At 50.1% G+C, this 12,643-nt stretch overlaps 1 protein-coding gene across 1 annotated transcript in view; it reads left to right on the top strand.

Annotated features, from left to right (window-relative positions):
* Positions 1-12,643, top strand: part of LARS1 (leucyl-tRNA synthetase 1) — a 165,435-nt gene that overhangs the window by 128,829 nt on the left and 23,963 nt on the right. The window contains exon 28 of the mRNA XM_075344601.1: positions 10,251-10,361. Coding sequence (XP_075200716.1) covers positions 10,251-10,361 — 111 coding nt within the window. The remainder of the gene's footprint in view (positions 1-10,250; positions 10,362-12,643) is intronic.

The following is a 12,643-nucleotide window of genomic DNA, read 5'->3' as shown; positions in this document are numbered from 1 at the left end:
TAGTGATTTGATTGCGTCCATTAATTCTGTACTGGTTCTCAATCCGCCAGTATCAGAGGAGCAACCCTTTCTGGCAGAAAAGCACCAGTTTACCTCGCCTAAGAGAGTAAAGAGTGTGTTCTTTAACCTCTCCAGTTTTCAGGCCGCTGTGACCAAGCCCAGGGCCTGTCCTGACAAACGCTTCCCAAAGCGTGGTTCTGATGACCGCTTCCCCTTTCCACCTGAGGTGGTCAAAGAGTGGGCTCATTCCCCAAAGGTAGACCCTCCGGTGTCTAGGCTCTCAGCCCGGACCGTTGTGTCGGTGGCTGATGGCACCTCCCTTAAGGATTCCACTGACCGCCAGATTGACCTTCTGGCCAAATCCGTATATGAAGCGGCGGGGGCCTCGCTTTCCCCGACTTTTGCAGCAGTGTGGGCTCGCAAAGCCATCTCTGCTTCTCTAGAGGAGATGCATTCCCTCGCCAGGGAATCTATGCCCGAATTGGTTCCCTTAACTTCCCAAGCTTCAGCTTTTTCATCCTATGCCATGTCTGCCATGCTGGAGGCTTCTCACCGCACTGCGGTGGCTTCGGCTAATTCCCTCGCTATCCGCAGGATCTTGTGGCTTTGAGAGTGGAAGGCAGATGCTTCTTCAAAGAAGTACCTTGCGGGGCTCCCTTTTGCTGGGTCCCGGCTGTTCGGTGAACAGCTGAATGAAATTATTAAGGAAGCTACTGGCGGGAAGAGTACTTCCATGCCACAAACCAAAACCAGGAAACCTTTCCAGGGTAGGAATCAGTCGAGGTTTCGTTCCTTTCGTTCCTCCAACTTGTCGTCCTCTAAGCCCTCAGCCTCGTCCACTAGCTCAGCCAAGGACCAGAAATCCAACTGGCGCCCAAAAGCGCGTCCACAGAAGACCGCAGGAGGTGCTGCCGCTAAGGCAGCCTCCTCATGACTATCTGTCCGCGCCAGCAACGTCCTTAGTCGGTGGCAGGCTCTCCCACTTTGGCGACGCGTGGTTTCAACACGTCTCTGATCAGTGGGTAAGGGATATCATCTCCCACGGCTACAGGATAGAATTCTCTTCCAGCCCGCCAAACAGATTTTTTCTCTCAACTCCCCCCTGCTCCAAGGCCGCCGCCTTCTCACAGGCCGTGGCATCCCTGCAGGCAAGCGGAGTGATTGTACCAGTTCCCACTCGGGAATGGTTCAGAGGTTTCTACTCAAATCTCTTCCTAGTTCCCAAAAAGGACGGTTCCTTCCGGCCCATCCTGGATCTCAAGCTTCTCAACAAGCATGTTCAGGTGCGGCACTTTCGCATGGAGTCTCTGCGATCAGTCATTGCCTCAATGACCCAAGGAGATTTCCTGGCGTCCATCGACATCAGAGATGCCTATCTGCATGTGCCAATTGCAGTTTCTCACCAGCGTTGGCTACGTTTTGCAATCGGAGAAGATCATTTCCAATTTGTGGCTCTTCCTTTCGGGTTGGCCACAGCTCCTCGGGTATTCACCAAGGTCATGGCAGCAGTGATTGCGGTCCTGCACCTACAGGGGTTGGCAGTGATTCCTTACCTGGAAAACCTTCTAGTCAAGGCGTCATCCAGCGTGGACTGTCAGCGGAGTGTCTCGCTCACTCTCGCCACTCTAGCCCAATTCGGGTGGCTTGTCAATCTTCCCAAATCCACTCTGACTCCGACCCAGAGTCTCACGTACCTAGGGATGCAGTTCGAGACTTTGACTAATGGCAACTTCACAAGTGCCGGCAAACAGCAGTCCCTCCAACTGGCGGTGCGCTCTCTGCTGAGACCCCGCCGTTATTCCCTCAGGCGCTTGATGCAGGTTCTGGGTCAAATGATGGCATCAATGGAGGCTGTTCCCTTTGCCCAGTTCCATCTGCGTCCCCTGCAGTTGGACATTCTCCGCTGTTGGGACAAGCGGCCTTCCTCCTTGCACAGGTTGGTGGCTCTGTCGCCACAGACCAGGAGCTCTCTTCAGTGGTGGCTTCGGCTCCTCTCTCTGTCCCAGGGGCGCTCCTTCCTGGCCCCGTCCTGGGTGATTCTCACCACGGATGCCAGCCTTTCCGGCTGGGGAGCGGTATATCTCCACCACAGAGCACAGGGCACTTGGACTCCGTCCGAGTCAGCCCTTTCAATCAATGTGCTGGAAACCAGAGCTGTGCTTCTAGCTCTCCTAGCCTTTCACCACCTGTTGGCGGGCAGGCACATTCGAGTCCAGTCAGACAACGCGACAGCGGTTGCCTACATCAATCACCAAGGCGGGACACGCAGCCGCCTGGCAATGTTGGAGGTCCAACGCATTCTTCAATGGGCGGAGGACTCCAAGTCCACCATACCCGCAGTCCACATCCCAGGCGTAGAAAACTGGGAGGCAGATTATCTCAGCCGTCAATCCGTGGACGGTGGCGAGTGGTCCCTGCACCCGGCAGTGTTTCAGTCAATCTGCCGCAAGTGGGGCACTCCGGACGTGGATCTAATGGCATCCCGTCACAACAACAAAGTTCCGGTTTACGTGGCTCGCTCCCACGATCCTCAGGCCTTTGCCGCGGACGCTCTGGTTCAAGACTGGTCCCAGTTTCGTCTGTCCTACGTGTTTCCCCCTCTAGCTCTCTTGCCCAGAGTCCTGCGCAAGATCAGAATGGAGGGTTGTCGAGTCATCCTCATTGCACCGGACTGGCCCAGGCGAGCTTGGTACCCAGACCTGCTCCATCTGTCCGTAGAGGTGCCGTGGCATCTTCCGGACCATTCAGACCTTCTCTCGCATGGTCCGTTTTTCCGCCTGAATTCTGCGGCTCTCAAATTGACGGCGTGGCTCTTGAGTCCTGGATCTTGACGGCTTCTGGTATTCCTCCTGAAGTCATCTCTACTATGACTCGGGCCCGTAAGTCTTCCTCCGCCAAGATCTATCACAGAACTTGGAAAATTTTCCTGTCCTGGTGTCGCTCTTCCGGCCATCCTCCTTGGCCATTCTCCTTGCCGACCCTTCTGTTCTTTCTACAGTCCGGTCTGCAGCTAGGACTATCCCTCAACTCTCTCAAGGGACAAGTCTCAGCTCTATCAGTGCTGTTCCAGCGGCGTCTCGCTCGGTTGGCTCAGGTCCGCACCTTCATGCAAGGCGCGTCTCACATCAGTCCGCCTTACCGGCGGCCCTTAGATCCCTGAGACCTTAATTTGGTTCTCACGGTTTTGCAGAAACCCCCCTTTGAGCCCCTTAGGGAGGTTTCTTTGTTTCGTCTTTCACAGAAAGTGGCCTTTCTGGTGGCCATAACTTCCCTCAGGAGAGTCTCTGATTTGGCTGCGCTCTCCTCGGAGTCACCTTTTTTGGTTTTTCATCAAGACAAGGTGGTTCTCCGTCCGACTCCGGACTTTCTTCCTAAGGTGGTCTCTCCTTTCCACCTTAACCAGGACATTACCCTACCTTCCTTTTGTCCGGCTCCTGTTCATCGCTTTGAAAAAGAGTTGCATACTCTGGATCTGGTGCGTGCTCTCCGGATCTATGTGTCTCGCACCGCTGCTCTTAGGCGGTGCACTTCTCTTTTTGTGCTAACCACAGGCCTGCGCAAGGGCCTCTCTGCTTCTAAGCCGACCTTAGCCCGTTGGATTAGGTCGACCATTTCGGACGCCTACCAGTGCACTCAGGTGCCTCCCCCGCCGGGGATCAAGGCACATTCGACCAGAGCTGTCGGTGCCTCTTGGGCTTTCAGGCACCAGGCTACGGCTCAGCAAGTCTGTCAGGCTGCCACTTGGACTAGCCTGCATACCTTTTCGAAGCACTACCAAGTGCATGCTCATGCTTCGGCAGATGCGAGCTTGGGCAGACGCATCCTTCAGGCGGCTGTCGCCCATTTGTGAAGTTAGGCTCCGCCTACTTCTTAGTTTTCTTTGTCGCTCCATTGGGAGACCCAGACAATTAGGGTGTGTAGCTACTGCCTCCGGAGGCCACACAAAGTATTACACTTAAAAGTGTAAACCCCTCCCCTCTGCTATACACCCTCCCGTGCATCACGGGCTCCTCAGTTTTTAAGCTTTGTGCGAAGGAGGCACACATCCACGCATAGCTCCACAACTTAGTCAGCAGCAGCTGCTGACTATTTCGGATGGAAGAAAAGTGGGCCCATATAGGGCCCCCAGCATGCTCCCTTCTCACCCCACTCTGGTCGGCGGTGTTGTTAAGGTTGAGGTGCCCATTGCGGGTACATAGGCAGGAGCCAACATGCTGTTTTCCTTCCCCATCCCTGCAGGGCTCTGGGTGAAGTGGGATCCATAATCGGTCTCCAGACACTGGGACCGTGCTCCCTCCGCAGCCCCTGGGAATCTGCTGGACAGGAGCTGGGTATCGTCAGGGACATGGCCCTGCTACTGTGAGGTACTCTGTGTCCCCTTGGGGACGGCGCATGGAGCGCTTGTGTCATACACGCTGCAGCACTGCTGGGCGTGTTAGTGCGCCGGGACTACCGCGCTGACCGCGCTTGTTGCCGGCCGCGCTTATACTCTAGTCCCCGGCTTCTGCGGCCTAGTACCGCATATTCCAGGTGCTCTGTGTCCCCGTTGGGACGGCGCATAAAGCACCGTGGGCCCAGACGCTGCAGCGACTGCGGCGTGCGTGTGGGTCCGGGACTACCGCGCCGACCGTGCACTGCCGGCCGGCCGCGATTTCAACTTTAATCCCCGGCTTTTGCGGCCTAGTATGGGATTCTCCCGCCCCCAGACCTGCCAGTCAGGGAAAAGGGCGGGACGGTCGGTATGACGCCGACGTGAGGGCTGTAGTACATTGAGCTGTCCTCCGCCCCCCTCACTACCCACGCTGAGGCACCAGATTCCCGCACTTTTTTGTGACTACGCCCACGCCTCCCTCCTCCTCAGAGAACGCCGTCAGCCATGTTTTTCAGCAACTTCTGGCTGCAGCTGAGGGAGACCCGGGGCAGAGAATCTGGCGGCTACAAGCCACATCCGCAGCCCCTGCCGGACAGGAGACGGAGTATCGTCAGGGACACACTGCAGCTACAGGTACTCTGTGTCCCCGTTGGCACGGTGCATGAAGCACCTTGGCCTCAGACGCAGCTGCGACTGCGGTGTGCATTTTTTGTCCGGGACTACCGCGCCGACCGTGCCTGTTTGCCGGCCGCGGTTTTTACTTTAGTCCCCGGCTTTTGCGGCCTAGTGTGTTAAACTCCCGCCCCTGAGCCTGCCAGTCAGGGAGAAGGGCGGGATGGTCGGTATGTTGCCGACAGTGAGGGCTGGAGCACACCTCGCTGTCCTCCGCCCCCCCTCACTGATCACATCGTTATCGCATCATAACGTAGGGAGGGCTGGAGCATACGTTGCTATCCTCCTTCCCCCTCACTGAGTACTGGGGGGCACCAGTTTTTCAAAGGTGGTCTTCCTAGGGTGTTGTCCCCCCCCTTGGTGCCGCAGTGTATATATATCTATATATGTGTTTATTTATATGGTATATGATTTCACTGTTCGGCAGCATTATTTGTTTTTGGCTGTATACCCTCACTGATTACTCTGCGGACGACAGGCTGTTGTCTGCTCTTAAAAAGTAAGGGTGCCAAGACACTGGCTTATTTTAACCTCTTGTGCGCCTATATTACGGGCACTGCACAGATGACAGCGACAGAGTTTGCATGATGAAAACTTCGCCGGCGTTCCCTGTCCAGGCGGCAGGGACAGAGTTACAGCTTTGCTGAGAAACTCTCTGGGTCATTTTCACTATCCATGTCTCAGGCTATGGACAAATGGTCGGCTAAGAGACTAGGAGTTTGCAGTCCAGACCGGCCCCTTACACAGGCCCGGGCACTGCGGGATCGCCCCAGGCCTCTATCGGTCTGCGACGAAGCGTGTTCCTGGGGTGGCCTCTAGTTATTACGTGGTAAACTCCAGCACGAACCGCAGTCCCAGTCCAGCTAATGCACAGATACTGTCCAGAAGCACACCTTCCCGGACAAGCGTTTTACTGAACGCCTTATAACACACGTTGTCCCTTCCTCTCTGACGTTGTTAAGGTTTCGGCTCAGTGTCATAAGGTGCCCTCCAGTCTCTGGACTGGCGGCTAGATCAGTAGTAGCAGTGGCTGGCGGGTCCACGCTCAAGAATGCCACGGACAGACAGATAGAACTCCTAATGGGATCCATCTATGAAGCCATAGGCGCGTCCGTTGCCCCGGCCTTTGCAGGGGTGGGCACTCCAGGCTATCTCAGCTGCTCTGTCTCAGATCAATGCGGTCATCCTGTGCTCCGCAATTAGTGTCTTTGACGTCTCAGGCGAGGGTATTTTCATCCTCCGCAGGGCACAGAGAACCTTTTCTGCATGGCGGTCCAGGTCAGGGGAGTGGTCCCCACATGTCCAAGACCAATGTAGGAGACATTCTGTCTTACGGTCACAGGATAGAGCTCAGTTCTCGTCCTCCGACTCGTTGCTTCACAGCATCTCCGTCCCCCGAGCGAGCCGATGCACGTTTCCAGGCGGTGAACACTCCGAAGGCAGGAGGAGTTGCGATCCTCGTTCCCCTTCAAGAACGTAGTCGCGGCTTGTTACTCCAGCTTGTTCGTGGTACCAGATAGGACGGATCACTCCGCCCCGTTCTGGACTTCACACGGCTCAACGGACAGAGAACCTGACGGTTCCGGATGGAATCTCTCCGCTTGCCATCGCCTTTGATGGCCCAAGGAGGCTTCCTAGCATCAATCGACATCAGGGATGCTTATCTCCACGTGCCGATTGTATCAGGATATCAGCACTTCCTGCGCTTCGACATAGGGAACGAACACCTTCAGTTCGTGGCACTAACTTTCGGCCTGGTGACAGCCCTACGGGCCTTCACCAAGGTCATGACAACTGTGGTAGCGGTCCTACTCTCTCAGGCAATCTGCTGGTCAAGGCCCCCTCTCGGGTGGCATGCCAGCACAGCCTGAACATGGCTCTAGAGACTCTCCAGAGATTCGGGTGGTTCATCAATTTTTCCTAAAGTCAAAATTGACACCGGCCCAATCACTGACATATCTCGGCATGGAGTTTCATACTCTCTCAGCGATAGTGAAGCTTCCGCTGGACAAACAGCGTTCACTACAGACAGGGGTGCAATCGTTCCTTCGAGCCCAGTCACACCCTTTGAGGCGCCTCATGCACTTGCTAGAGAAGTTGGTGGCAGCAATAGAGGCAGCTCCGTTTGCGCTGATTCATCTGCGCCCACTTTAATGGGACATTCTCCGCAAATGGGACAGCAAATCGACGTCCCTCGACAAGGACGTTGCTCCTTCTCGGGCAGCCATGGCCTCCCTTCACTGGTGGCTTCTTCCCACTCTTGTCAAAGGAAAAAGTCCTTCCTGCACACATCCTGGCCTGTGGTCACGGCGGACGCGAGTTTGTCAGGGAGTCTTACTCCGCCACAGGGCTCAGGGTACATGGACTCAGCAGAGTCTTCCCTCCAGATCAATGTTCTGGAGATAAGGGCAGTGTTCTAGCCCTAAAAGCGTTCCAGCCATGGCTGGAAGGCAGGCAGATCCGAATTCAGTCGGACAACGCCAAGGCGGTGGCATACATCAACCACCAAGGCGGCACAAGCAGTCGGCAAGCCTTCCAGCAAGTCCGGCGGATTCTGCTGTGGGTGGAAGCCACAGCCTCCACCATCTCCGCAGTTCACATCCCGGGCGTAGAAAACTGGGAAGCAGACTTTCTCAGTCGCCAGGGCATGGACGCAGGGGAATGGTCTCTTCGACCGGACGTGTTTCAAGAGATTTGTTGCCGCTGGGGGAAGCCGGACGTCGACCTATTGGCGTCCCGGCACAACAACAAAGTCACGGCATTATTGGCACGTTCTCAAGATCACAAAGCTCTGGCGGCAGACGCATTAGTGCAGGATTGGTCGCAGTTTCCCTGCCTCACGTATTCCTCCTCTGGCACCGCTGCCCAGAGTGTTACGCAGGATCAGATCCGACAGCCACCGCGCCATCCTCGTCGCTCCAGACTGGCCGAGGAGGTCGTGGTACCCAGATCTGTGGCATCTCACGGTAGGCCAACCGTGGACACTACTAGACCGGCCAGACTTGCTGTCTCAAGGGCCGTTTTTTCCATCTGAATTCGGCGGCCCTCAACCTGACTGCGTGGCCATTGTGTCCCGGATCCTAGCGTCTTCAGGGTTATCTCAAGAGGTCATTGCCACTATGAGACAGGCCAGGAAACCAACGTCCGCCAAGATCTACCACAGGACGTGGAAGATCTTCTTATCCTGGTGCTCTGATCAGAGTTTTACTCTCTGGCCATTCGCCTTGCCCACTTTCTGTCCTTCCTTCAATCCGGAATGGAAAAGGGGGTTGTCTCTCGGTTCCCTTAAGGGACAAGTTTCGGCGCTTTCTGTGTTTTTTTTTTTTTTTTCAAAAGCGTCTAGCCAAACTCCCTCAGGTACGCACGTTCCTGCAGGGGGTTTGCCACATAGTCCCTCCTTACAAGCGTCGGCTAGAACCCTGGGATCGGAACAGGGTGATTCCGGCTCTTCAGAAACCACCCTTCGAGCCAATGAGGGATATTCTCTTTCACGCCTTTCGCAGAAGGTGGTCTTCCTAGTGCAGTCACGTCACTCCGCAGAGTGTCTGACATAGCAGCGCTGTCATGCAAGTCCCCCTTCCTGGTGTTTCACCAGGACAAGCTGGTTCTGCGCTCGGTTCTGGAATTTCTCCCGAAGGTGGTATCCTCTGTTCATCTCAATCAGGATACCTTCTTACCTTCCTTTTGTTCTCATCCGGTTCACCAACGTGAAAAGGATTTGCACTTGTTAGGTCTGGTGAGAGCACTCAGACTCTACATTTCTCGTACGGCGCTCCTGCGCCGCTCGGATGCGCTCTTTGTCCTTGTCGCTGGCCAGAGTAAAGGGTCGCAAGCTCCCAAGTCAACTTGGCTCGGTGGATCAAGGAACCAATTCTTGAAGCCTACCGTTCTGCTGGGCTTCCGGTTCCTTCAAGGCTGAAGGCCCATTCTCCCAGAGCCGTGGGTGCGTCCTGGGCGTTGCTGCACCAGGCTACGGCTCAGCAGGTGTGTCAGGCGACTACCTGGTTGAGTCTGCACGCTTTCACGGAGCACTATCTAGTACATACCTACGCTCGGCAGATGCCAGCTTAGGTAGGCGAGTCCTTCAGGCGGCGGTTGCCCACCTGTAGGAAGGAGCCGTTTTACGGCTCTTTTACCGTGGTATTCTTTTACCCACCCAGGGACTGCTTTTGGACGTCCCAATTGTCTGGGTCTCCCAATGGAGCGACAAAGAAGAAGGGAATTTTGTTTACTTACCGTAAATTCCTTTTCTTCAAGCTCCAATTGGGAGACCCAGCACCCGCCCCTGTTCCCTTCGGGCTGTTTGTTCTTTTGTGTACACATGTTGTTCAGATTGAACTGTTCTTGGTCATGGTTTCAGTTCTCTGAACATCCTTCGGATTGAATTTACCTTAGACCAATTTATAAGTTTCCTCCTTCCTGCTTTTGCACCAAAACTGAGGAGCCCGTGATGCACGGGAGGGTGTATAGCAGAGGGGAGGGGTTTACACTTTTAAGTGTAATACTTTGTGTGGCCTCCGGAGGCAGTAGCTATACACCCTAATTGTCTGGGTCTCCCAATTGGAGCTAGAAGAAAAGGAATTTACGGTAAGTAAACAAAATTCCCTTCTTTCTGTTTATTTCCCACCCATGGACTGCTTTGAGACGTCCCATGGTCTGGGTCTCCCATAGGAACGATAAAGAAAAAGAGAATTTTGTTTACTTACCGTAAATTCTTTTTCTTATAGTTCCGTATTGGGAGACCCAGCTCCCTCCCTGTTGCCTGTTGGCAATTTCTTGTTCCGCGTGTTATCACCGGCTGTTGTCGTGGACAGAGTCTCCGGTTGTTCCGGTTCTTACTCTGTTTTACTTGTGGGTGGCTATTCTCCTTCAGCTTTTGCACTAAACTGGCTAGATCTGGTTCTCCAGGGGGTGTATAAGCTCAGAGGGAGGAGCTACACTTTTAAGTGTAGTACTTTGTGTGTCCTCCGGAGGCAGAAGCTAAACACCCATGGTCTGGGTCTCCCAATACGGAACTATAAGAAAAAGAATTTACGGTAAGTAAACAAAATTCTCTTTTTTGGCATGTTCAGGGAGGCTATGGGATTCCTATATTGAGTTGTGACCAGTCTGAAGCTTTAGTAGCCAGCTGACAGTACATAGCCAACTTTATACCTACTTAATTTCTTAATTGTGCGATTTTATTCCATTTTCTATTTTTCATTAGGCAAATGGTGGTCAACTACCGGATAATAAAATCATAGCGACGGAACTAAATGGCTTACCTGAGTTGAAGAAATACATGAAGCGGGTCATGCCGTTTGTTGCTATGATCAAGGTAAGTAAAGGGTTCATCATTTATTGTATCTACGTTAATTTTCATTATATATTCTTCTGGGAGGAATATCTGCCATTATCGTAAAATCTGCCATTGGAAATGTTTTTGCATATCACCCCTTACACCATGATTCTTCTGTTGATGTCTTTAATTTGCGATGATGGAGGTTAGCTAGATCTTTCATATATTAGTGTAAACTTTTGGTGGCACTCAGTTTCTGACCTTAGTCTGGGGGCTATATGGCAACGTTGGCTGCGATACACGTCCAAATCTTGCTATGTGCTGCTATTAATACAGCATTAGGACACCTAGGGAACTGCGAAAAACAACTTGCAGAAATTGTGACCTAGTTGTTATTTTTGTTGCAGTACCATAGGAGCCACAATACTTCCCCATTCAGCTGTATTACGCTGTGATCTTGGCCAAAGTCAACGTGTAGCCCCAAGTGTTCTAGGGCCAGTGCTGAAGGTGTCAAAGTAGTTTATATGGTTTTTGATAGTAAATATTTAATAATCCCTACTACACTGCAAAGATTTTGGAAGAAGTATTCCCATAGTTTATTGTATGTGCACATCAAGTACTTTCTCTGATTGATATCTTTTATATTAGTATTCCCATAGTTTATTGTATGTGCACATCAAGTACTTTCTCTGATTGATATCTTTTATATTAGTATTCCCATAGTTTATTGTATGTGCACATCAAGTACTTTCTCTGGTTGATATCTTTTTATATTAGTATTCACATAGTTTATTGTATGTGCACATCAAGTACTTTCTCTGGTTGATATCTTTTTATATTAGTATTCACATAGTTTATTGTATGTGCACATCAAGTACTTTCTCTGGTTGATATCTTTTATATTAGTATTCCCATAGTTTATTGTATGTGCACATCAAGTACTTTCTCCGGTTGATATCTTTTATATTAGTATTCCCATAGTTTATTGTATGTGCACATCAAGTACTTTCTCTGGTTGATATCTTTTATATTAGTATTCCCATAGTTTATTGTATGTGCACATCAAGTACTTTCTTTGGTTGATATATTTTATATTAGTATTCCCATAGTTTATTGTATGTGCACATCAAGTACTTTCTCTGGTTGATATTTTTTTATATTAGTATTCACATAGTTTATTGTATGTGCACATCAAGTACTTTCTCTGGTTGATATCTTTTATATTAGTATTCCCATAGTTTATTGTATGTGCTTATCAAGTACTTTCTCCGGTTGATATCTTTTATATTAGTATTCCCATAGTTTATTGTATGTGCACATCAAGTACTTTCTCTGATTGATATCTTTTATATTAGTATTCCCATAGTTTATTATATGTGCACATCAAGTACTTTCTCTGATTGATATCTTTTATATTAGTATTCCCATAGTTTATTGTATGTGCACATCAAGTACTTTCTCTGGTTGATATCTTTTATATTAGTATTCCCATAGTTTATTGTATGTGCACATCAAGTACTTTCTCTGGTTGATATCTTTTTATATTAGTATTCCCATAGTTTATTGTATGTGCACATCAAGTACTTTCTCTGGTTGATATCTTTTATATTAGTATTCCCATAGTTTATTGTATGTGCACATCAAGTACTTTCTCTGGTTGATATCTTTTTATATTAGTATTCCCATAGTTTATTGTATGTGCACATCAAGTACTTTCTCTGGTTGATATCTTTTTATATTAGTATTCACATAGTTTATTGTATGTGCACATCAAGTACTTTCTCTGGTTGATATCTTTTATATTAGTATTCCCATAGTTTATTGTATGTGCTTATCAAGTACTTTCTCCGGTTGATATCTTTTATATTAGTATTCCCATAGTTTATTGTATGTGCACATCAAGTACTTTCTCTGGTTGATATCTTTTATATTAGTATTCCCATAGTTTATTGTATGTGCACATCAAGTACTTTCTTTGGTTGATATATTTTATATTAGTATTCCCATAGTTTATTGTATGTGCACATCAAGTACTTTCTCTGGTTGATATCTTTTTATATTAGTATTCACATAGTTTATTGTATGTGCACATCAAGTACTTTCTCTGGTTGATCTTTTATATTAGTATTCCCATAGTTTATTGTATGTGCTTATCAAGTACTTTCTCCGGTTGATATCTTTTATATTAGTATTCCCATAGTTTATTGTATGTGCACATCAAGTACTTTCTCTGGTTGATATCTTTTCTATTAGGATTCCCATAGTTTATTGTATGTGCACATCAAGTACTTTCTCTGATTGATATCTTTTATATTAGTATT

Source organism: Anomaloglossus baeobatrachus, chromosome 4, assembly GCF_048569485.1.
Source record: "Anomaloglossus baeobatrachus isolate aAnoBae1 chromosome 4, aAnoBae1.hap1, whole genome shotgun sequence".
Taxonomy (NCBI): Eukaryota; Metazoa; Chordata; class Amphibia; order Anura; family Aromobatidae; genus Anomaloglossus; species Anomaloglossus baeobatrachus.
Note: the sequence above shows the minus strand (reverse complement) of the source record. Positions and strands in the feature narration are given on the sequence as shown.